General features: G+C 41.3%; 1 protein-coding gene across 5 annotated transcripts in view; it reads right to left on the reverse strand.

The window, feature by feature from the left end:
- Positions 1-241: 241 nt before the first annotated feature.
- The window catches only part of LOC140077962 (actin-binding protein WASF3-like), a 57,282-nt gene continuing 30,404 nt past the window's right edge, over positions 242-27,119 (reverse strand). For 4 of the 5 annotated variants that reach the window (XM_072125651.1, XM_072125649.1, XM_072125653.1 and 1 more), the window contains 6 exons: positions 26,226-26,379; positions 15,326-15,443; positions 13,157-13,332; positions 12,584-12,844; positions 8,773-9,158; positions 242-7,543 (listed from right to left, as the gene is read on the reverse strand). In XM_072125651.1, the coding sequence (XP_071981752.1) occupies positions 7,386-7,543; positions 8,773-9,158; positions 12,584-12,844; positions 13,157-13,332; positions 15,326-15,443; positions 26,226-26,379 (1,253 nt within the window). In that variant the 3' untranslated portion in view covers positions 242-7,385. The remainder of the gene's footprint in view (positions 7,544-8,772; positions 9,159-12,583; positions 12,845-13,156; positions 13,333-15,325; positions 15,444-26,225; positions 26,380-27,119) is intronic. The other variant, XM_072125654.1, reaches the window with a different exon arrangement.

Here is a 27,119-nt window from a genome sequence, read left to right on the forward strand (position 1 = left end):
ACCTCCCTGACTTTATGCATATAATTTACCTCTAACTTAAAAGTTAATTTTCTGGATGATGCCACCAAGCTGGGTCATAAAAGAAGCATGATCTAGAAGCTGTTAAACTGCTTGACAACATACGGCTAGTGGTTTATTAGGCCAATTTCCGATGACATGCTCCCTTTAGATAGGATTGCCATGAATATTACCGTTTATACCTATAATTTTATTTCAATAACCCATTGTATGAAGCCACACACACTATTGCAATATGTTTATTGTCATAAATGAAGACATGCAATAAGTGCCATTGTCTCTGTGTAATTAAAACAAATACATCAATCTATTTAAATACTGTAATAACAAGCAGCATTTCATTGTGGTCCTATGGATGATAATACAGCAATAAAGCTTATACTGATACCTTACGTGTCCTGGGCTACTGTGCGCATCCACTACACAGTCCACTACACAGAGCACGCACTTACAGATAACAGCTGTGTACAGTAAGATATAAATACAGGCAGTAACATATATATATATACCAAAATCACATCTTAAAAGATCCACCAGACAGTCAATGTGTTCATTCCTACACTAATGGAGGAGTTGGCTCTCACTTTGGCTTTGTCCACTTGGTTTCTTGAGGTAACTATTCTAGAAATGGTAATTTTATTAAAATCGTGTTTGCTAATTTCATTATTTAAGATGCTTTTCCAGGATAGCAGCTCTCTGGAGCTCGTAGGAAATGTACAACAGAAACTTAAAGTGGGTTGTTGGGGAAACATTGATTTTTTTTTTTTAATAAAAAAAGAAAGAGCACTAATTCTTACAGCAGTCCATACCAGTGGCCTTGCACATATCCCCCTGAGATTCGACTCATGTCATGTAACCCTAAAGCCTTACGCGTGTATTAGTATCAACGTGACATCACCGCTGAGACTCTGTATACCAACAGAGACCGAAAATGACGGGAGGAGATGTCCATGACATGGTAAAACTGAGGTATTAGTTCTTTTTTTATTTTATACCACTTGGGGACAATAATAATAATATAAATTATCAATTCTGGACAACCCCTTTAAGTGTAAAATGTTGAATGTCTAAGTAATATGTAGCTCAAAGAGATTTTTTTTTTGAGAATATAGAGATAATCTTACAACTCATGCACACGAGCAAATAATGACTGCATACAACCCTCTGAGTTGTAATTTATGAGGACCCTTATGTAGCTCCATTAGTCTGTGATTTAATATAGAGGCTTGAGAGAATTTCCATTTTTTGGTTTTGTATAAAGCATACCTTTTATTGGAGAATAACTCTGTAACACAGTGCAATATTAAAATCTGTAAGATGCTACAAAAAGTCTCCAGCTCCATAATCTTTGTGCCCTTCTACAAGTCTGAGGCCTTTAGAAGCCATGTTTACTCTGTGATAATATCTATGACACAAGGAGACCTCTCCCCGAGAGACTAATAAAAGCACAATTACAGTACAAGACTCTTAACATTGTAGATAACTACAATGCTGGGAGTCGAGGCTCCTGTATATGGTTTGGACTAGGGAATATGGCCTAAATATACAGTAGTTTGGTATTTTATGGATCACACATGGACTTCTAAAACCGACCTTAAAGAGGACATGTCACCCTTAAAAACGGCACAAGGAGCTGCTTACTAATGTCCACCCTGTACGCCCACATCAAGATACTAATTATTTTATCACATTGTCATGTATGTACACCTAAGATAAAATAAAAAATCACCTGTCGTTAAACCTGTTACAAATGCCGTTCAGCCTTTGCCTATGTTAAAATTGGTTGGAATACTGGATGGCGACCTACCTGGCTGCTGTTACAGCTCCCAGAGGTTGGTGTTGAATGTTCTTGACTCCTCAATGCCAAATATGCCTGTTTCTGCAGCAATAAATACTACTCCTATACTGCTGGGCAGATATGTCATCTACTGCAATGTTTGTAAATATCATCATGAGGGTGAAAACTGTAACTCATAACCATAGGTAAGATAAGGCTGAATACAATTCAAACATATGACATATTTACAGATGATTTTTTTTTTATTATTTTAGAAATGCTTTTTCATGATTCAGAATTTCCATAGGTAAAAATTAGGCACTTCCCTAACAGCCACTAATAATTTATTAACCCCAAAATATATCACAATAAATCGGAATTCCTAACATGGATCTGAACAATAAATACATCTGACTATATCCAGTGGTAATAGAGTTATACCCCCCCTAGTCTACTACGCTAATAAATAACTTTCCCTATTATCCGTATCAGCACTTGCCATTTTACATCTGTAATATTTCACCATACACATAAATATCTATATCAGTGTTATGCGCTTCATCATCCAAATAGCATCAAATGTGCATCTCAACACAGAAAAGTGCAACAGTATTGTTCAATTTAACATAGGAAATAGAATGTCCTGAACTGAAGGTCTGGCTGTGCTGTAATATGCCTTATCGGACCGGTCAGGAGGCAGGCTATGCTTTGGCTAAAGCTCACCGTATGAGAGGAATATTATGTAAACATTATAGCATAGTTCTTTTGAGATAAAGTATGGCTTACCTTAATATTACAATGAACTGATCCTGCATCTTAAAAGACACACACAGTTCATGTCTTACTATCTGTTGCTAGAAGGAGGCATGTCATCTAAGGGAAGCCTGCATCTTTATAACCAGGCATTTTAATGGCTTGGTAGGACATAGGACATATGAATACAGTGGGATCGAAAACTCCAAACACAGGCTCATTTACTAAGGGTCGCGCTGTTCACTTTTGCTGTTTCGGGGATTGCATGACTTGGACAGGTATTTAGCAAGTGTCAGGATTTTGGTGCACACAATCAATTTTTTGGCACAACTGTGCTGCTTCCATGCAACACAATTTGGGGGGGGGGGGGTGCCGTCAGACAATCCGACTGATTTGGACTGAGCACAGGATTTGACATTCAAATTGTGTCGCGAGATGATACACTTACATGCACCACTTAAAAGATGGTGAACTCTGTCGGTCTTGAGCAAGGAGCAACACATGCACTTAGTAGCATCTTAGTAAATTGCGGCAGTGCATTATCGTTGGGCAATGCACTTTTGGTGAAATTCAGGGACAGGGTAGTAAATGTCCCCCACAGTGTCTCTGATTCTGTATCACTTCTGGCATTCATAATAACTCACTATGCAAAACAAAAAGAACTAATTGTTGTCAATGTCCGGCCCTTTAAATAGGCCTTCAATATGTGGGCATGCCCAGATAATCTTCTGCAGACAGGTGCTTGTCTTTTATAAGTGCAGAGTACTAGTTGGCTTAATGCAAAGTCTTTGACAAGGGTTTAAGTTTGATGGTTTCTCCTTAGGAAGTACTCAGGAGATCTTCCTAAGGATAACTCACTACATTCTAAGAACTTGTATACAGAATCATATTTCCCTTCAAAACTTTTTGCTATTTGCCAAGATTAGGAAAATATGCCAGCAGGTATAAAAAGGTATTTTTTGTATCTTTGGTTTTCCTTCCTCACATTGCTGGGATTTTCAGTTATAAATAAGCTTTTAAGAGGTGATAAGAATATAACCGGCCTCTGTCATCAAGTGAGCGTCTAGGAACAAAGTGCAGATTTAGCCGGAGATCATATTTACAGTATTTTTTGCCTTGAAAAACAAAATAGAGTCAGAGTGAGGTTGATAATTTATGAAGAAATGATTATTAATGAATTAAAACTAGGATCGGTCACCAATAAGTCCAGGTACTTCATCATTCTCTCATTCAATTTCTGTACTACCACCTACAATATGTACAAAGCTGTGCTAGTTCAGATGCCTGTTGCTGAGTGCTGCTGCACCTTTGCTATTGATGACTAATCCTAAAAATAAATAAATAAAGCTATGGTTCCAGAATATTCCTTTCACTAAAAAGTAGACTGAAATGTATTATGCCTATGGTTGACTCCCTGGCTACCCCTTTTATGATAGAAGACAGCGTCAGTCAGTGTGGTAGCTGAGCATTAAATTCCATATATTGTAGCAGACTGCTAGAAAGATTGGAATTATAGTTATGAGATTGTGAAGTCGTCAGTCTAAAAACATTTTTTACATGAATATAAATCTGAAAGTAATGTAAGTCTAAGTTCACCACTTAGACGATCTGTGGACCTCCATATGACGCTAGACATGGTAAACTGTATCTACCCATTATTTACGATCCAATTATATCTGAAACTAATTAGTAGAAAAAAAAACACAGAATGGTGCATAAATGAATAAAATACATCTTCACTCTCTTCTCGACCATCTCTTCATAAGGTCTCCTGCTGGTTCATTACTTCCTGGTCCAGCTCCACACACAGGAAATGACTCAACAGGAAAGCTTCTCTGTGAGTGGTGACGTGGTCATTTCCTGTTTATTGAGAGGGAACAGGAAGTAGAAACTGATGGGGAACCCGGAAGCATTGAATTATAAGCTGTAAGGGATCTAAGTGATGAGTGTTTTTTATACTTCTCATCTTATGTTCAGACTTTTCAAATTTTTACATAATTTTATTTTTACATTCCTCATTACATAATCCTGGTTGGATTGTTACATGGTTCATGAAATGTCAATCGAGAATGTAATTAAAGTATTAGGATGTCATCTGGGTGTCAAGTAACAGCTACTGAGTTAATTTAATGATGGGGTAACACTTTCTTCAAGACCCCATACAGTCAAATCTTCATTTATGGTAGTCGGCAATGGGAAAACCCCTCCAATTTACAAATGACTAAAAAGTAAAATATTGCTTTATAGATCTAGTTATGGAGTTAACATCTTCTCATCTATCAAGGCTGGGGCTGTAGGAAATGAGGATTTAATGTGAGTGAAGAAAATAAAAATAACTGTCAGGGTGCTTGCTATTTTAGGCTATGCTGTACGATTCGGCAAAAGATGCAAAGGGGAAATAAAGGGAAGAGCTTTGATGTTGCAGCTGAAACATTGTTTCCTAGGAGACTGGATGAAGTGAACTGTTTGAGAAGGAGGAGTTAGCCCATGCCGTCTCTGAAGTGGATGATATAGAAAATATCTGGAGTGTCTGATTACTAATAAGGGCTCCACTAAGGATTGCTGGCAGCCAGTGGCTCACAGAATTCAGATTTCTTAGCGTGAGGTTGAGACAGAATTAATGATCTTGTAATTTTAATGCATAAAAATCCTAAAACTACTCACAGAATAGGATTAATCCCTATATACATGTCTCATGCATTGATAAATAATAATATAATCCCAGTGCAAAAAAACTGAAAATGCCAGCATATGAGAGCTTATAGTGCTTTGTTGTTTTTGGGCTTTTTACAAGTAAATATGAACATTGGGTCAGTTAGTAGGTGAAAGGGGTTGTAAAACATCAGGCCGCTTAGTAATAAGGCAGAGCACCTATAAAGCATTCTGCCTGATCATAGAGGAAATGTACTCCTATTTCAGTCACCCATGGGCTAATCTGTTAGGTCTGATATTGTACAGTGGATTTTAACCCTTGCACTAGGGTCCACCAGGGAAGCTTACATTAAACTTTCCGTTTACTTAAACGTCCAGTTCAGCCCCTGATCAAAAGGGAATCAGATATTATTTAAATGCACTACTCTCAACCATCAGGGAAGAGGGCGAGGATAAAACACTTAGTTTGTTTAGAAAAATGGAATAATGTGGTACAGTTTTCAGATTCAGAATTCTATCCGACTATTTTTACTATTTTATCACATTTATAAGGCATATACAGAGCAGAGTGCACATAATAAAACTAGTTAGAACAAGGCAATCCTTAGTGCACACTAGGGTATAATGACTTCACACATGAGATGCTTATACCCAATGGGATGGCTTTTGGACAGTATTCCTGATATCACATGTTGGAACTCAATCCCATCATTAGCTCCACATATTAGTTTATGCCTATGTTCCCTTCAAATAGTGGAATCTATATTATGCTATCATTATGCCACATCATAGGGAATCTTTTGCAAAATGACTACTCTAGGAGGCTTACGGTACCCAACTTCAGATTTGGAACTCATAATCAAAATATTTTAAAAGTAATAAATATTTTATAAATTATTACAAAAAGACCTGTGCATAATAAAGAGACCATAAACACTTATCTGTGATGTGTTGAATAACTTACAAACAATGGGGGAAAAATTGGGATAAGAAGTTTAAAAAAACTAAATCTTTTTTAATGGGTTTAAAATATTTTTTTTTCACATTCAAAGGCCTGCTGTTTGGTAAAATTGTTAAAAATAAGTACTTTAGTAACCTACAAAAACACATTTGTGTATGTATGATCTTGGGTCTTCCAAACTGCCATAAGAGAGTATGGGAAATGTACCCCAAGGTAATTTGAAGCCTTCCAAACTGAATTTTATTTGATACGTTTGGGTAATGTCTTTACCTATTGTTGCTCTGAAAGAAAGAGGACCTTTCACCACCTCCACCAACTCCAATTCTTTAAATCCTTCAATATTGATAGCTCCACTGATTCTGGTGCATTTTCACTATTATATCTCCCACAGTTCCCAAGAAATAAGTGATGTTGGTTTTTGACATCCTGCTAATTACCCTCTCTGATGTCAAGTGGGAGGCCCTAGACCTTGTGCTCTGCCCATCTGACAATAGAGATCCTAGAGATCCATATTGGTCTCAGAAACTAAAAGCACTTGATTGTTTGGGAATGGTGGGTGCTAAAAAAATCCAGCTGCAATATATTACACTGGAATCACTGGAGTGAAAACTATTGTAATGCAAAGAGTTGGAAGTAGAATAAATGACATTCTGAAATGTTCATTCAGATAAGAGTGGTGTGCTACAATAGTAAAAACACATCTATAATAAATAAGGGGAATAGATCTTAGGATTTTGTGGCCATTGTGTTTACACAATTTATCAGCGAATCTTTTGTACCATTCTCATAAACCCTCCAGCTACATCGGGCCTGTCAGATACTATATTACAGAACACAGCCTTGTGCTTTTAATATAACATGACGCTGTTGCTTGTTGCTTAAATTGTCACATACAGCAAAATGATACACAGAAATTACATCATTGTGCAGCTCATGTATACTTTGAATGAATGCAACAAGTCTGTGTAAACTGTAATTCATTACTATGGGTCATAGTAACGACAACAGAGCACAGTATATTCTTACATATTATAGTAAACTGGACTCATTTACACAAGTGGATATTCTCAGCCATGTAAATATACACATACATCAACAGGCAGAGCTTAGTGATATTGGTAGCTGCACCAGTGAGATACATTGTATAATGCGTTGTTGAATCCATTTTGTATCCATTGCAGAATTATGTGAGTGTCAGCAATGAAACATGGAGAATCCAACTCTTTAATCTGACCATTCGTTCTCTTCTAATTCCGAGTCATCATCAGACTCGCTGTATTCTACTGCAATCCTGCGGGACAAGATGGTAGCCACATCATTTCCTACTGGCTCCTTCTTTGCCTCCTGTTCTCTCTGCTCTTGAACTTTCCGAAGTTGGATACCTAGAAAAACAACCAGATGTATGAGAATTGCAGGCTTTATTCTGTCTCAAAGTAAGCCAAGTGATAGGTTGTGTAATCTCAGATCAGATGGGCTAAACATACATCAAATGTATCATCTTGCATCAACACTTTAATAAATCTATAGCATGTTTAGTCAGCCTGATCTAAATCTACACTAAGTCTATATCTTGCATATAGATATAAAAACAGCTGCCATGGGTGGTCAAACTTTATTGTGAATGGGACTACTCTGTGATACTTTTAGCTAAAGACCTGTTGACCCTCTTATATAGGCCTTTCGTATTGGATATTACAACAATTTACAGTCAGTACACATAATATAGTCTTATTTCTCTTCAGAACACAAAAATATTTTGCTCTTAGCCTGTAGACTGCAAAAACTATCCCACAGAATCTTGGATTGATCATGGGGGACAGACTGGATATCCTTTGAATACGTCTCACTAGTGTTTATGACATGGTTCTGTTAGTAGTAATGCAGAATAACATACTCATAGACATACAATTACCCCCATGATGGAAAACTACAACCCCGATTATGGCCTATAATTAAAAAATACCTAACATTTACCTATTCTGAAGTCCATCATTGTGGTAAATATGCCTCAGTCATAGTGCTCCAACCCCCAAGATATACAAACCTACCCTATATTCCAATAATACCACTTACAGGTCTCATCTGTGGGTTTACAGTGATATAAATATAGCTATTAGCATTTATTAATCAATTAAGTCCTTACATTTAAGATTACAAAGAATTGTTTATTTTATCCATGAAATAGCTCCACTCCTGTCCATGCAAAGAAGTGCAGTTCATTAAAATGTAAGAAGTTGCTTGTTAACCCTAATCTTCTGCTACCAAAATAGAGCTAATCCATTATACATAACAAGGTATATGCTTCATAAATCAATGACTCATTCACAGAAAAATCAGTAAGCTTCCATTCATATAATTCCTTACTGTCATGTAGATACAGTATGCACTTCACATATACTGAATGACCTCCCGATTCAGCGCTTAGACTGCTGTGAAAGGTAAATGATTGCCAAATGTTTCCATGGGAAAACATTGTGTTAACCAGTTACCTAGCAACAAAGAACTTTTAAGCAATACCATAAATAAATATACCATTAGTAACTTTTTGATGCTTCACTTGCTTACATTTATTGCTCTATATAGAAGTCAAAAGAGTAAAATGACCACTTACCCCTGCGGATTGCAGCCAGGAGGTCACTCCTAGCATCACTTATAGGAATGAGCGGGATCTGAGGTTTCCTTGGTTCCACTGTGACAGTGGGAGGGGATGCTGAATGGATAGGTGAAGCTGTCATAGTTAGTGGGCCTGGAGGAGGTGGGGGAGGTGCTACAGGGGGTCCTAAGGAACCTGTCTGAGGAGAAGAGCCAGAGTATGGGCATGGAGGAGCCGGAGGTGGCGTAGGAATATATGAGGACATGGAAGCTGCTACATTGGGGGCTACAGGAGTGGGAGCTGAAATTGGGCTGTCAAAAGCTGTTTGTGCTGAGGGAATTACAGGAGGAGGTGGTGGTGGGGCAGGAGGCACAAAATATTCAGTCAATGGACCTTGTTGACCACTGAAAAGTAAAATGAACATATCGACAGGAGTGTGTGTTAGTCATTTAGACAATATAATACAATTCATATTCAGATGATAACTAATTTGAGACATAAAGGCATTATATATTCCAGTACAGTACTGCAACTTGAGCATAGGTTACTGATAACTTATCTATAGAATGTTCTGCTGCAGAGAACAGAGATGGATATCTAGCCTCATTAGCCTCTGTTTCGTGGTGGCCCCAAGAACTGTTTGGACTCCACCAATTTGTTATGAACCCCCCTGACCCAAAATATCAGTTTTGATACAGTGCTACTTTATGTGTTGCTTTGAGCTTTTTCTTTGAGAACCTTCTAAATGGTGAACCCACAAATGCTGCAATACATCTACACTTACATAAATAGAGCCCTAGAGAAGTTTTATTTTACAATACACAAAATAAATCAGCCAACATATATAAGAAACATGACTGACTAATAATGAAGACAGATGTCCAATCACAGTAACTTCTGCTTTTAGTATAAAGTCGATATATTTGGAACATATATTGACAACATCTGACAGCCTATAAAATATTATACAGAGCAAGATGGACACAGTCCAAGTGGTATGCGCTAGTTCTCTCCCACAGTCCACAGCTAAAACACGCAGATATTTCTACATCTGTCACAGAAGTTAGCTAACTGCCTCTTGGCAATGAGTGTGAATGGCATCTGGCACATGGTCTGGGATTTAACACTTGCTAGGTTACCGAGAAAGAAGTTGTGAACTCTCCAAGGTGCTGAAGATTACTATCTAGGAAGATCTACATGTATAACTGAATAAACATCCATAAGGTAGAACCTACTCCATAAGCTCTGAACATGACAGACAGATGGGGTGTGAAAACAGGACCCCCCTGTCATGTCCTATGTATGTAGCTGTAGAATTATAGTGACTACTGCAGCACCATTGTTCTTTGACAGAGCATATATCTAAAAATGTGTAAGGGAAATTTAGACACAGATATTTAGACAATGGGGGAGATTTATTAATCTGTCTACAACAGAATTATGTCGTAGTTTGCACTAAAAATACTGTCTGCATCACATTTATAATAATATAATGCATTCACGTTTTAGACAGTTTTCTGGCTCTACTACAACTAGCTCGACAAAAGGGGCATGGTCTGTAAAAGGGGGCGTGACCTAATAACCTGACAGAATTTTATCCTAATTTTCTGGTGTTAAGTAAGTCAACTAATATGAGGTGCAGAGTATGACTAGACAATCTTATATTGCACCAGATTTATCACCCAGCACCATACAGTTATATAAATCTGGTGCAGAATAAGATTAAGTCTAGTCTAATTCTGCTCTGTCTAACCTTAGGACACTTTTTATAAATCTGCCCCAATATTTTTACACACTATTGTAGAGCAGGCTTTACAGTGCAGCTCAATGACTACAGATGTCTTTCCAACAACATTTTACACCACTGTCAATGAGCAGCATAACACAAGGGGTTAAAATCTAATCAATAATGTGCCATCTGTGAACAGGTGATCGCTGGGGGCAGTGTTTGGCTGCAGACGTCCTGAGAGTGGCCAGAATTCTGGGGTAGTTTCCAGCTGAAATGCATGCTCCACATTTATTGAGGATTTAGAAAATTTTCGAAATTTTCTCTAAGGGAGTGACCTTGCGAGGCGTAAATTAGAGCAACTAATAGCTGGTCTAAAGTATGACTTCACAGATCTAAACTACTCTAGATACATCATACATCAGGATTTATCTATTGCAGAAGACTGTGGTGTTTGCACAGCGCTTTCACTTTTTATATCTCTCTCTCATTGTCCTTTCAGGACCAGAGATGGTAAAGACCCAAATATTGATGCTGAAATACAGTTCATCTTAAAGGTAGGTCCTATTTTATTTTACAGCATTTACTACTGTTTAAAGTGTACCTACATTTTTAACACAATAATAAACTTTGTAATGTTCTTATATCCCCCTTTCTTTTTTCCTTATTTAAACTATTTATTTATTTTTGTAATAATATTCCTACAAATATTTAAAGTGTGTAGTATACGTTCTTCAGGAATACAGCTTCTCTGTGTCTTGTTTCTGCTCTTTCAACTGCAATGAGCAGGGTATGTGAAAGCCTTCTGAGGTCAGTCCACTTCAGACAAATAAGGAGGCTTATGATTAACTCTTTCCTTACCGAGAGAATATTTCCCTTAATGAGTCAGCTCCCTAGGGAGATTAGACTATCCAGAGACTTTATGTGAATAACGTAACTGGACTTTATTAGACACCTTGATCTCTCAGCTGTCAATGACAGAACACAAACTGCATACAAGAGATAAAGGAGCTCATTTACTAAGGGTCCACAGATCGCATTTTCGTCAGGTTTCCAGAAGATTTCCGTTTTGCACCGCATTTAACAGGTGATTTTGGGGCACGCAATTGGATTTTGGCGCAATCCCGGCGGCTTGCACGCAACACAAATCGGGGGACGGGCCGTCGAACAACCCGACTGATTTGGACTACGTGCGGGATTTAACATTTCAAATTGTGTCGCAAGACACACACTTACAAGCACCGGGAAGAAGAAGGTGAACTCCGGCGCACAAGCTATGTGAATCGCGTCATCGGACCGTCCCAATCGGGGATCGTGACAGGACCAGGTAAGTAAATTTGCCACAAAATGTCTAACTGCACTGCAGATGCAGCTCTTATTCATTAACATAAAATACACCACAGACCATAATGTATGACAACTGATCAGTGTGCAGGATTCCACAGGAGACTTCCAAAACTTCCATGAAATATGGAGATAAGGGTGGACTGTGTTCTGTCACTAGGGTTTTCAGACAAATGGTGTAATAAAACAGCTTATGAGCAGCTGGGAAAGCCATGGGCAAAATATTATATGAGGCACTACAGGCAGTCCCCGGGTTACGTACAAGATAGGGTCTGGAGGTTTGTTCTTAAGTTGAATTTGTATTTAAGTCGAAACTATACTTTATAATTGTAGATCCAGACCAAAAAGTTTTTGGGCCCAGGGACAATTAGAGTTTAAACATTTTTTGCTCCAATGGGACCAAGGATTATCAATAAAGCTTCATTACAGACACCTTACAGCTGATTATTGCAGTCTGGGAATATAGTAAAGCATTCAGAAAGCTTCACCAGAGGTCAGAGGGGTCTGTCTGTAACTATGGGTTGTCTGTAAGTCGGGTGTCCTTAAGTAGGGGACCGCCTGTATATGTGAGAAACATATCTGAGAACATGGTTGCAAGTTCTATCATGCACTGAGATTCCTGAAAGACACTATATACTGATCACAGCAGTAAAATGAATAAATGAGTTTGTGAGGCAAAGCTGTTTCAGTGCTAAGTGAGTTAATAAATATAAGTTGTCTTTTTTCCCCTCCTCAGACATAATCAAATGTGTCACTTACCCATAATCCTTCAGGACCTGAGGTCGTGGGCCATTGAGAATGGCCTCTGGTGGCTGTGGTGCATGAGCCTGCTGGGCTCTGTTCAGACTGTTCTGTCGACTACCCGGAGCTGATGAACGGTAGCCATGCTCTTGTGCTTGACTGGCCATTAGTATGATCTCTTTGTTCTCTGCGGTCAAGTGAGGGACAGCAGCCAGGATCTGCTGAGTAGGGTGATTGGGGCTGGCAGGATACGAATGATCAAGATCTGAAGCGTACGACCTGCAGTTGGAAACATTTTTTAAATATTGTCAAAGGTGGAAGTACATATAGTATATACTATTATATCTAATGGTTCTGACATGATGAGAGGATTTACATAAAAGTTACGAATAGTAAAAATGTATTAGAAATATTAGGAAATATAACAGCAAAGTTTATACTTTATGGAATTGTAGAAATAGAAGACATTTAGAAGCATTTAGTAAAAAACTTTGCAAATTTTCCCTCCAACCAACAAAAAAATATAGAAATTCCATCTGTTTCCCCCGCTTAAATATATTTCAATGTGGACATATTGTGCGTGGAACCTGCCTATTATCAGGGGACAGTGATCCCTCGGATGAAGTCACATGATATGGAGATGGTGAGAACCTGTTATCTGGCCTGAATTCTTTATCATATGCCATCATGTTCCATTCTAGTCTCCGATTCCGAGCTTTCCGGACCTTCTTTACTTCCCTTGTGGGATCTTCTACCTGCCTCTGTTCCTGGAAATTTAAAAGATACTGTTAAAATGATTTTATGTAGATATATTTGTACCAGATGTCATAGTTAACAGCTACACTATAAACACTCTTTATGGGCAGCCATAATTTGAAGCTGATGACTCCAATGCAAAATCTGTACCAACTCTTCATCTATAATGCTTTGTTTACTCTACTGGATGCCTATGGCTCCTCTATGGCTCCATGGCTCGGGAGCATATCCCCCAGTATTTAGACTTATTTTGCATTACATATCCTCTGACTAACCTACTCCTGAATGTAACTTGCAAGTTGGCTGCTGTAAAAACACACCATGGACATGAGCCTGAAGCTGAACAACACACTGCTTCCTTCTTTTACTGAGATAAACAGTTCCTGCTGGGATTAAATTAAAATTACTATGGCATCGCGTGACATGTCTGGGTGAAAAGACGTTAACACGTCACAACATATAATCATCACTACACTTTCTGCCACACAGATCCGTACTGTTTATTTCATGGTTGGTTATTATCCCACCCTAAAGTGTCAGTGTTACTGTACTATTAGAGAGAAATGGAGAATAGGACTGTCAGTCTAAACGTACAGTGCTGCACCATTCTGGAGGAATATTTAATACTGTGATTTCCATTTTCCATATATTTTTACATAGGACCGATTGAGGATATATTTTTTTGTTTACATTCCCGTCTGCATCACTCATTATGAGTCTGTATTGTTACTCACTGATTTTTAGGTTCTGGGGTTTTCAGAGGGGGCTTGTGGTTTTCATGGTTGCCCCAATTTCCATCAGGGGCCACTTGTTTCCCCCTACTTCTTTCCCTATTACGTGGCATATATATCTTGTATTGTGTGTATTATTACTCTAATAAAATATACTATGAATTTTATTTTTTGATGTTTTTTTACGGCTCTCTTTGTTTGAGTTGTTGATTGGTTATTATCCCACCCTAAAGTGTCAGTGTTACTGTACTATTAGAGAGAAATGGAGAATAGGACTGTCAGTCTAAACGTACAGTGCTGCACCATTCTGGAGGAATATTAAATACTGTTATTTCCATTTTCCATATATTTTTATTTTCCAATTTTTGTATGTATCTACTCCACCCCTTGTAATGTAGGAGTTCTACGAGTTCTATGCCTGGCGGTCATTAAGTCATTAAACAGCAACAACATGCAGCGGACTGAAACCTATGTTATAGTATAAGCCCCCCTGTTACAAGGGCGTATTCAGTAAAATATGGACCATTTGATGTCAATGTCACATATATTATTTCTGGAATCCCTTCCTCCTCTCCTCCTACAAAAAGTACATAGACACGGAATCCTAGCCACATATATGATTATGTTGGGAATCCAAGTCCGAGGACAACGTTCAGTCTGAGAAATACAGCCTTAATATGGTGATAACATAGCACTCTATGGACACCTTATTTTGGCCATTGTGTCAGCTACAATAAATTACAAGAGTATTGTTATTTTAATAGAAACACCTTAGTATTGTGGGGCTTAGATGGTGATACAGTGTAATGACACATTTATTTAGATACTGCATAGCAATAGCATGTGGGAAGGGTAAGGTGATAATATTTGGAAAAATTCTGGAAGATTTATGAGCCACAAGGTGCAGTCCAATAGGAACTTTTAGGTAAAATGCATGCATATAGCAGAGCTGTGATTGATCCTGTAAAAACAAAGGCAGAAACTTTATTAGAACAGGACGGAACTGCTTTCATGGTTGTCAAAAGGAAGGCCCAAAGGTAACAAATTAAAAAAATGGAATACATTATAGAATACCAGAAAACAGTGTAACCATAACAATGAGGCTATCCCTTAATCAGAAGCTTTTAGATTAGTTGATTAGAAGATAACAACAAGGCTATCCTTCTTTAATCAGAAGAGTTTAGATTAATTAGAAAATAACAATGAGGCTATCCTTTAATCAGAAGATTTTGTACAAGGTATTAGAGGAAAGGTAAATATTTTGAAAACTTACTTTCTGTCTCCTCTTCTCCTTCCTTTTATCCTCAGTAGCTTGTAACATCTTTTCTTTCCATAAATTAAAGAAATATGAAGGATCTGTGTAGAATCGAAGACCATCTTTCCTGTCATCCCTAATAGGTGAACCAAAGAAAAAAAAAAACAACTCTATCAAATAGAGGTGGTAGTGGCATATTCTATATACACTGACCCCCACCAGCATCTGGTCTTAGTTTCTTTGGACATAAAAATGATTTTTCATCTTGAATTTGGAGAATGGGCCATAATTGAGCCAGTGAAGAACTTTTGGTCTGTTTTATTTCTAAATATACATATCCGCAGAGAGCATTTATATTGCATATACTGGGCTAAACTCATTTATTTCAGCTAATGATACCTCAAACACTGTCATCATGCAAATACAGGAGTGTTATGCTTGTATTTGGCCAAAAGTGTGCAGAGAGACATGGCCAAAACTAGATCCAAAGCAGTTTCTATATGGTCCAGTAACTATAGCTCTTACCATTCTATTTATACAATTGGTACATTAAGTATTCATATAAGACCTCTTTTAATTTTTCACACTTTGTTTCATTGCAGCCAATTGGTAAGATAAAAAAGATCTTTTTTATCTTTAATGTACACTCTGTTCTCCATCTTGAAAAGAAAAGAACTGAAATGTAGATATTTTTGCTAAACAAAAAAAATGAAATATCAGATTCTTTGATCTATTGAGACGAAGATCAGACTTTTTGGCGTTAATTCTAAGAGGTATGTGTGGAGAAAAACAGGCATTGCTCATCAACCGCCAAATACAACCCCAACAGTGACAGCATCATACTATAGGGGGAGGTTGGGGTCAGCTGCTTTTTTGATCTTACCAATTGGCTGAAATGATACAACGATTACAAATTTATAGGGGTCTGAATACTTTCCATACACACTGTACATATTCTATATACTGCTGTATCTTCCTACTATCATATTTTTATTAATACCTTCTAAAACAAATATTAAGGGTTTTATTAAATGGGACCTGTCCTTCTTAGTGCATGTCATTGACACAGAAATAATCACTTTACTTGTAAAGGAGAAAAATTTAAAGATTTTCTGCGGACAAAACAGGAGAAGTGTACTTTATGGGGGAGATTCATCACTGCTTCAGAAGTGCACAAATTTGTGATTATAACAGCAACTATGCCACCATGTGGAAGAGACGTAGTGTGCGTGGCTGCCGGTGAAGTGGGCGGACACGGGGTGTTCACAGGTTTTATATAAAGCTAAGTCGGGTCGGATCTAGCGCAGTTTTGCCCGGCGGCCACGCCACCCGCCAGATACATAAGGAGGCATACGTTTGTGTTCGCTATCAATCGCCGGCATAAATCTCCCCCTATACTTTTATGTGTCCATGACCATGTCTGTTCTTAGCCAATTTCATTAATTCACTGCTGTGTTCCAGACTAAACTTCTGCCCTTTCCTCCCAGGTTCCCTGATCCTCTCATTAGTGTGGACCATTTCAGTTTTATTTTGAATTCCAGCTGAATCTGTAATCCTCCTGTAAAGCTCAATAAATAATTGTGTTATATAAGCTGTAAATACACGGTGAATCAAAAGTACCAGGATTTCCTTTTATTTCAGAAACGAAAGAGTGGTGACATATATGAATACTTCAGTCTACTTTTTAGGCTATGTCCGAAACATGGCCACCATCTAGAAAGCCGCAATCAAGGGCAAGTTTTTCCACTTGGAAGGTGGTAATGTAACATATCAAAGAAGACCAGAATTGACTCAAAAATCAATTACTAAGAGATATTGCAATTGTACCAATTGATTTCATTTCTAGTCATCTTTGATATGCTACATGACCACCTTCCCATTGCAAAAAATTCCTCCTTCATCCAATATGTTGGCCTTCAAGATGTTCTGGGCATAGCTTAAAAGATCGACCCCCTAAAACAGCGATGGTGAACCTTTTAATGGCCAAGTGCCCAAAAAGCAACCCAAAACCAACCTTATTTATCACGAGGTGCCAACCAATAATTAAAGAAGTGTGAGACACTGAAGGGGTTAACTGTGGATGGGCGGTATGTTTCCCCTAGGTTTTCCTATTATGCAAGGCCTGAGTGCTGAGGTTGTGTTGTCCAGCACCTTGGACAAAGGTGATGGGAGCAGCCTAATCAGTCTGCATAAAGCTGCTGAGCAGATAGAGAGGGAGGTCTCTCTCTGAAAGGAGGCTGGAGAGCACACAGCCCTGACCTCTGTGCCTGGAGCAGCCAAGTGATTTTGTATAGTGGTGAGTTAGCGGAATACCTGTATAGTTAGCACCCTGACGGGTAGGATTTTTTTGTTTATTTAATGCCTGAATGTGAAGGCCGTTTATTTTGTTTCTGCTGCAATAAACGCAGGCGAGACCTGTTTTGGACTGTACCTTGGTGTCACTGTCTTGAACTGCATCACAGCACCCCGCAACCACGGTCTCTACTGGGCCAAATCCCCACATATGGTGCTCCGGATTGCGGGCAGTTCAAAAAAGACACACACCTGAAAGGCTCGCTACATCCTGCAACAGTGCATGGCCTGGGTGAAAGCAGCAGGCAAATTGCAGGATAAAGCCAAGATGGAGGACTTTATTAAATACCTGCAAGAGGAGGCCAGAGCAAATCGGCAGCAGCAGCAAGCCATGCTCCAGCAGCAGGAGGAGAGGTCCCGCCAGCAGCAGGAGGAGGCCAGAGCTGATCGGCAGCTGCAGCAAGCCATGCTCCAGCAACAGCAGGAAGAGTCCCGAGCCATGTTCCAGCTGATGATGGAAAAGTTTTCTGGTGTTATAGCAGCACCACAAGCGACGACTACTGAGGGGTCCCATACTGGTTTGCAAGGGTACCCGGATGTCCAGCATTCCGCACGGGCTGCAGTGCAGAAGGCCTTACAGAAGATGACGGCGACCGACGATGTAGAGGCGTATCTCACTGTGTTCGAGCGAGTAGCTGAGCGAGAGAAGTTACCAGCTGAGCAGAGGGCAGATGTCTTGGCACCGTTCCTGACAGGAGAATCACAGAAGGCCTACTACGACCTGAGTGAAACGGAGGCCCGTGAGTACCCCCAGCTAAAGGCGGAGATTTTGGCTCGTCTTGGGGTCACCATACAAGTTCGTTCCAGCCGGGTCCACCAGTGGGCGTACTCAGAAAAACTACCCCCGCGCTCCCAAATGCATGACCTGATCCATCTCGTCCGGAAGTGGCTACAACCAGAGGACTGCACCCCAGCACAAATGGTCGAGAGAGTTGTTCTTGACAAGTTCATCCGTTCTCTGCCCTCTCGGCTCCAGCGATGGGTTGGACAGGCCGGTCCCACAAATGCTGAGGAACTCGTGTCCCTAGTAGAGAGATATCGGGCTACGGAGGATCTTCTACTTATCTCTCCCGCCCGAAGCAGTGCCAGTGACAGGGTCACCAAACCATCTGGTAAGACTGCTACTGCAGAAAAGGGGAGACAGGTCAGGTTGGGAGGGGGTTCATTGGGGGGCTCGGATACACAGAAACCCAATGAGGCCCATGACAGAGGTCACAGTCGTATCCTGTGCTGGCGATGCCATGAAATGGGCCATATTGCTGCCAACTGTCCCCTGTCAGTGGAGCCAATGGACTGCAACCAGACCCGGCGAGTGTCACTGTTTGCCCGGCCGGTTCTGGCAGCCGAGTCGGTCATGGATGCAGAACCCCAAGTGTGTATGGTCACAATCAGGGGTCACACGGTGGAAGCCTTGCTAGACTCAGGGAGTCTGGTCACCCTGGTGCGGGGAACTTTGGTTGATCCTGGACTATACAGTGGGCGGAAAGTGGGAGTGTTGTGTATACATGGGGACACTCGCGAATATCCCACTGCTGTCATCAACCTACATACCCCTTGTGGTTCTATTACCCATGAAGTGGGGGTGGTGGGGACCCTGTTTCATGAGGCTATTATCGGCAGAGACTTACCGGTGTTTTGGGACCTCTGGAGACGAAGACCCAACTCAGGTGCTGTTGCAGATAATGGACATCAGGTGTGTCCGGCCTTGGCCCCTGAACCCTTTGAGGCCAATGTACCCACACCAGCAGTAGGGGTGACCCCATGTGATGAATTCTCCCCCCTAGAGGTCCTAGCTGGTGAGGTTGAGGGCCACGAGGAGGTGGCCGACATGCCGGACCTTGAGATTTCCCGTGAAAATTTTGGGGCTGCACAGCTACAGGACCCTACCTTATTTAAAGCACGGGAGAATGTTAAGGTGATAAATGGGGTACGCCAAATACCAGGGGCTGACAAAATATACCCCCGAATGGTGATTGTTGGGGAACTGTTGTACAGGGTTGACCAGGTACGGGGTGAGGAGGTTGAGCAACTTGTAGTACCCCAATCTCACCGTAGGCTGGTGCTAGATTTGGCACGTAAACATGTGCTGGGAGGGCACTTAGGTGCTGAGAAGACCCGAGAGAGGATCCTGCAGAGATTTTTCTGGCCCGGGGTGTGGGAGGAGGTAAACCGGTATTGTAACTCCTGCCCTGAGTGCCAACTTACTGCCCCGGTGTCCCACTTCAGGAGTCCTCTGGTACCGTTACCAATCATAGAGGTGCCGTTTGAACGGGTTGCAGTGGATTTGGTTGGCCCCATAGTCAAGTCCACAAGGGGGCACCAGTACATCCTGGTTATCCTGGACTACGCTACGCGGTATCCAGAGGCAATCCCGTTAAGGAACACCTCCTCCAAAAACATTGCTAGGGAACTGTTCCATGTATTCTCCCGTACAGGCCTCCCCAAGGAAATCTTGACTGACCAGGGAACCCCATTCATGTCTAGAGTAATGAAGGAGATGTGTAAATTACTCCAGGTTAAACAGCTCCGCACCTCGGTATATCATCCTCAGACAGATGGCCTGGTCGAGAGGTTTAACAAGACCTTGAAGGGGATGCTAAAGAGGGTGGTCAGCAAAGATGGGAAGGACTGGGATTGTTTGTTGCCTTATCTAATGTTTGCCATACGTGAGGTTCCCCAGTCCTCTACGGGTTTCTCACCCTTTGAGCTGTTATATGGCCGTTCCCCACGTGGGCTTTTGGATGTAGCTAAGGAGACGTGGGAACAGGAGAGGACCCCCCACCGTAGTGTGATTGAACACGTCTCCCTTATGCAGGACCGCATAGCGGCGGTAATGCCCCTTGTAAAGGAGCACATGACAAGGGCACAAGAGGCCCAGTCTAGGGTCTACAATAGATCAGCCAGACTCAGGACCTTTAACCCAGGCGACAGAGTGCTAGTTCTGGTGCCCACCGTTGAGAGTAAGTTCTTGGCAAAATGGCAAGGTCCATATGAGGTCATGGAGAAAGTGGGGGAGGTAAACTACAAGGTATCTCAGCCGGGGAGGAGGAAACCCAAACAGATATACCACGTGAACCTCCTAAAGCCATGGAGGGAAAGAGAGTCCCTGATGGCTGTGGGAGTAGAAAAAGCGTCCGTTCCCAAGAAGGTGACACCGGAGGTAGGTGTACCCGATGCCAAGGTGCCTGAAGTACGGATCTCGGAGTCCCTCTCCAGGGCCCAGATTCAGGAAGCGAAGGAGTTTGTGCTCCGAAACGTTGATGTGTTCTCTAAGTTACCGGGTCGTACTTCAGTCATCAAGCATGACATCATAACCGAACCCCACATCCGGGTACACCAAAAACCCTACCGGGTCCCTGAAGCGCGCCGGCTAGCCATATCCGAAGAAGTCAGGCAGATGTTAGACCTGGGGGTTATCGAGGAGTCTAAAAGTGACTGGTCGAGTCCTATTGTGTTGATTCCCAAACCTGATGGTTCCCTACGGTTCTGCAATGACTTTAGGAAGTTGAACGAGGTGTCCAAATTTGATTCTTATCCTATGCCCAGAGTTGACGAGTTGATAGAACGACTTGGGCAGGCTAGGTTCTTCTCCACCTTTGACCTGACGAAAGGGTATTGGCAGGTACCCCTTACTGACAGGGCTAAAGAGAAGACCGCTTTTGTTACTCCTGATGGGCTATTTCAGTATGTGGTACTCCCCTTTGGGCTACATGGGGCTCCCGCCACATTCCAGAGGTTAATGGATCTCGTGCTAAAACCTCACCGGAGATATGCCTCGGCCTACCTGGATGACATCATAGTCTATAGTAACGATTGGGAGAGTCATCTAGCCAAGGTACAAGCAGTGGTAGACTCCCTGAGGACAGCAGGGTTGACAGCGAACTCCCAAAAATGTGCACTTGGTCTGGAAGAGGCCCGTTACCTGGGGTACCGTATTGGGCGAGGTGTCATCAAACCCCAAGTAAATAAAGTGGAGGCGATACAACAGTGGCCACGACCTATGAGCAAGAAGCAGGTGAGGGCTTTCCTAGGCATAGTGGGCTATTATCGCCGATTTATTCCCGATTTTGCAACAATAGCGGCACCCCTGACTGACCTGACCAAGGGTAGCAGGTCGGTAATGGTAAAGTGGAGTGAAGAGGCTGAGGGGGCGTTTCAGCGACTTAAGACGGTTTTGTGCGAGGGACCGGTACTGATCACCCCTAACTTCACCAAGACCTTTATTGTACAGACTGACGCTTCTGACATGGGTTTAGGGGCTGTCCTGTCCCAAGTAGTGGAGGGTGAGGAACATCCTGTGACATTCCTGAGCCGCAAGCTCACACCTCCTGAGAAGAACTATAGTATAGTTGAGAGGGAGTGCTTGGCGATTAAATGGGCTCTGGAATCCATGAGGTATTACTTGATAGGGTGACAGTTTACACTAGTGACCGATCACTCTCCCCTCACCTGGATGAGTCAGGCCAAAGAGAGGAACGCCAGGGTCACAAGGTGGTTCCTAATGTTGCAGAATTTCAAGTTTACAGTAGAACATCGAGCAGGAAAGCTGCATGGGAATGCCGATGCCCTGGCTCGTCTGATGGCCAAAAGTGTTCGCCCCCACAGGGTCAAACGGAGGGGGAGGGTATGTGAGACACTGAAGGGGTTAATTGTGGATGGGCGGTATGTTTCCCCTAGGTTTTCCTATTATGCAAGGCCTGAGTGCTGAGGTTGTGTTGTCCAGCACCTTGGACACAGGTGATGGGAGCAGCCTAATCAGTCTGCATAAAGCTGCTGAGCAGATTGAGAGGGAGGTCTCTCTCTGAAAGGAGGCTGGAGAGCACACAGCCCTGACCTCTGTGCCTGGAGCAGCCAAGTGATTTTGTATAGTGGAGAGTTAGTGGAATACCTGTATAGTTAGCACCCTGACGGGTAGGATTTTTTTGTTTATTTAATGCCTGAATGTGAAGGCCGTTTATTTTGTTTCTGCTGCAATAAACGCAGGCGAGACCTGTTTTGGACTGTACCTTGGTGTCACTGTCTTGAACTGCATCACAGCACCCCGCTACCACGGTCTCTACTGGGCCAAATCCCCACAGAAGTAACTTATTGCTCCCTGTTCTTCAACAACTTTCAATCATATTGGCCTCCTGAGGGCAGAAACACAATAGAAAGATGGAAGATTTTCATAATTTTAGATTCTTTCCAGTGTCCCTCTGTACACAGAGAATCGTGGGGCCAGCAGGAGGTCCTCCAAAGATAATTCGGCCCTGTCTATTCATTCTCCCTCTTCCTACAGTCCCTAGTAATGAAGTAAGTATCAAAATATGACTGAAAGCAGCATCTTTTAAGTTGCTTGGAACGGCAGAAAGATTATTTGAGTCCTGTCTGGTGTGCTGGGGTGATGGCCCGGGTGCCCACAGAAAGGGCTCTGAGTGCCCCCTCTGGCACCCGTGCCATAGGTTCGCCACCACTGCCCTAAAACATTACTTTTATTTTGAAATATAAAGGTGTTAAGGGACTTTTGACTATATGGAAATATTACCATGCCTTGTAGGCATCTCCAAAAGCTGGCTGAAAAAACTCTTCTATACAAACTTTAATCCTCGTTCCTCTGGAATAAAGGTACCCAAAATGTTTAACAACATAGTAACATGAAATCATGCGTAACTTATTCTACTACGTATAGTAGGCAGTTCGGACAGATTACAGGGATCATCACAAAATACAGGCCGATACTATAACTGGATGTTTAGTTGAATCACATCTTGTCTATGGGCGTGAGATTTCCCCTTTTAAAGAGCTCCTACCTTAAGTTTCCAAATGTCTCCTTAAGCCCCATGTCACAACCTACATTTTTAAATTATCCGGGTAGTCATAAATGTGGAGACAAAAAATGCATTGCCTGAGCTCACCTGTAGGTGGGAGATGTGTTTCACTCTTACTCCACAGGGTACAAATGTCAAATCATACATGAATTGTAACACTAACAATACTATTTCCGTGGCTGCGTGTACTATTAGGGAGAAAAAATATGTGGGACCCACTAAAGGTTAGAATCAGACGTCATATTTCAGATATAACTAATGAAACAGTCAACATCAACGTGATAAACCAAACATTTCAGGGATGTCCATGCTAGGGATAACAGCAGATTTAAATGGAGAGGTATAGACAGGATACTTAGATCTAACAGAGGTGGAGATATGAAACGCAAACCAGTCAATGGGGAATCTTATTGGAAGGTTGTGTAAGGTAGTCGACAACCACAAGGTTTGAATATTAGACATGATCTGATTTTAACTTACTGAACATGTGATGTGCACAAGGGGCTCTTTAGCTGATATGTTCTTCCTTTTTTATACTTGTTGTAAACCATCACTTGGTAGAGTGATAGATGGGCAGTATGTCCCTTTAAGGTTCCTGGTCTCCATGTTATAGGTGCCATGGTTTTGTAACTGGACTTTAGATCCAGGGTTTAGATGTTGCAGGGTTCCTGCCTTGATGGCTCCTCTCCATACTCCATGACCTGTTATATACCTGACCCTTTAGCTGCAGGTGTGGGTGTTCAGATTGTTAAGGAGCAAATGGACAGAGGCAAGAGTTGCTGGGTGTTGTTGTTCTAAAGAGAAGACCAACTGCAGGTCCTGGACTACACAGCGGGAGCAAAAGCCTGAAAAGCTGGGTGAGAGCCATTGTTGGACTATTCCTTTTGTACTGCTACCCTGAAACTAAGGACATTATATTTTTGTTTTATACTGAAGAAAGCTTCTTGAGTTCTTGTTGGACTGTGTTAAATAAATCTTTGGACTTTTATTTGGATAAACCTGCCAGTATGTGAATTTGTGCCAGACAAGTCTGTCTGAAGGGTCCCATTTCCCACAATGTGCATATTAACCTGTATATGTCCAGGTATTCTGGATATGTATATATTTGATCAAGCTTCATGAGGTAAGGAGATTCATGAGGTAAGGATATACGTTTTTTTCAGGTTCTTTCTCAGAACCTGATATTTGTAGTGACCATGTTGTGTCTCTTTACTATGGAAGCTTAGCAGGAATTATGCCATTATCACAGATATATGTATCGAGGATGTATTTTTGTAACTTACCTTCATAGGTGAAATTTACTTTTCTTCAGTTAGGTCTATATGCATATGTCATTTACATGGTTGTTCACAAGGATATCGGGACGGATGTGTTACAGCCATCGTAGTTATGTGTTTATTTTACATTTGGCTGTTATGGAATACAATGTTATGATGCTTGAAAATGGCTACAATGAGTTAGCTGAAACGTCGCTATACCCTCACTTGGTGAATAAACTACCTTGAATTGGATACGGAGTGCTGCTACTTCTTTTGTTGTATGCTGAGATGTATTTTATGTAAACAGGTCACATTATCACGGGTCATATCCACTACATGACCATGGAGATCGGGCTATTAAATCTTTATGAATATTCTTTGTATTTAGAAAATGAAAAATACTTTTTAAGTCCAATTGCATTGGTCAGTGTCCTGTTAATTTGTCTTTAATAAAGACAAGTGGTTTTATTGACAAAGGTTTTAGCTAAACTTCCAACGTCTGGAAGTTTTGTGTCAGGATACGTGTATACGACCTTTGTATGTATAGGGAAATATTAACATCCTTGTGTAAACACATATTGTATTGCCAAAGGCTAACTGAAACACCTCTTCTATATACTAATAAGATACAGTCAATTTCTCAGGACGGTATGAGTTCTTAGAGACAGTGAATACTCTTTTGGTTTGGTGAGAAATTAGTGCATTGGTCTTGAGAAAAAAACTATCCATCACTTTCCCTTTTTTCTAAAGTCTAGAGTGCATCTTGTGGGTTTTGGGCTTGTGTTTGTGCCCACCAGGTATGTCAGCTCTTTGCAAACCCTGGCCTCCTCATTTGGAGACGCTGCCCTAAACTTGGGTTCATTGGTGGACACTATGAAAGAACAGACTTTCGAGAATATTTTGAACTGGAAAGTGGGTTAAACAATCTCTGATAATTTGATTGTTTGGTGCCAAACAGTTTTGGGTGGTGATCCTTTAAATCTCATATGTTAAAATAATAGCAGGACATATTCTGTACATAAGGTAAAACAAAAGAAGGAAATGCGGCACTCACCGGAATGATGAAAAAATGCTTTCTTTATTATTGTTGTAGAGGTGCAGAGCAGAATGAGGAGCTGCCTCGCCAAGGCGACGGGCCGTTTCGCGTGCAAACACGCTTTCTTAAACACGCTTGAGAAAGCATGTTTGCATGCGAAACGGCCCGTCGCCTTTCCCTCTTTTGTTTTGCCTTATCTGTCTGCATATATTGGACGTGCACCCTGGACTGCTTTGTTTTCCCTAATGCCCAGTCTCCTGCCTTTGGTCTGCAGAAGGTGTTCATTTATGTACTTCGGTGTGAGCAGTGCCGGCCTCTGAACTTTCTTTCCTCCTCCTGAATTGCATATTCTGTACATAGTATATCTTATAATGTGTTTGCAGAATATCGCTATACAGCACTGTAGATTAGTTTGTTGATTTATCAACAATAGGAAATGCCAGGACACTATATTTTATAGTCACCTGTATGGGGTGAGGATGTTTAGTGGTGGAGGCTTGTCGCAGCGTTGGTACATCTCCATTACTGGATTGGGTATGGAATTACGAGATACAACCTGCTGATTCTGCACTGTGGAGCTTTTAAATGCTTTTCTCATATTGATGTCCTGCAATGACACTGGAAACACAAAAGAAAAAGGGGCGATATAATGAATAATTTACTGCTGAAAACATGAAATGCTACACAAAGGATTTCCTTTAATAAGATCTCTTAGTATATCATAGTGCCATATGTATCGGCAACATATTAGAGCTACAGTTCTATATTCCCAGAAACAAAATTGCAAATAACACTGGGCACAGAGTTCATAAGTCCAGTGTATTCATGAGGCGAACACAGTGCTTATCTCCCCACTTGCATTATATCAGTATTTGACAGGCTGATCTGTATATACATACTGGGGCAGATTTACTTACGGGGCCCATTCGTGATCCAGCGGCGCGTTCTCTGCGGTGGATTCGGTCTTCCGGTGATTCACTAAGGCAGTTCCTCTGACGTCCACCAGGTGTCGCTGCTGCGCTGAAGAGCATCAAAACGCACTGGAGTTCACCGAGCCATCCTGGTGCAGGTAAGCGCGTGTCCCGCGAAACTTTTTTTTTTTTTTAAATGCGGCGGTTTCTCCGAATCCGTCTGGTTATCGTTCGGCCACGCCCCCCAATTTCCGTTGCGTGCATGATGGCGCCGTTGCGCCACAATCCAATCGCGTGCGCCAAAAACCAGGGGCAATTCAGGGAAAATCAGCGCAAATCAGAAATATTCGGGTAACACGTCGGGAAAACGCGAATCGGGCCCTTAGTAAATGACCCCCATTGTGTACACCGTGGTCTCTAACTGTAGAAGAGGGTAGACAGAGGCAG

Source organism: Engystomops pustulosus, chromosome 9, assembly GCF_040894005.1.
Source record: "Engystomops pustulosus chromosome 9, aEngPut4.maternal, whole genome shotgun sequence".
Taxonomy (NCBI): Eukaryota; Metazoa; Chordata; class Amphibia; order Anura; family Leptodactylidae; genus Engystomops; species Engystomops pustulosus.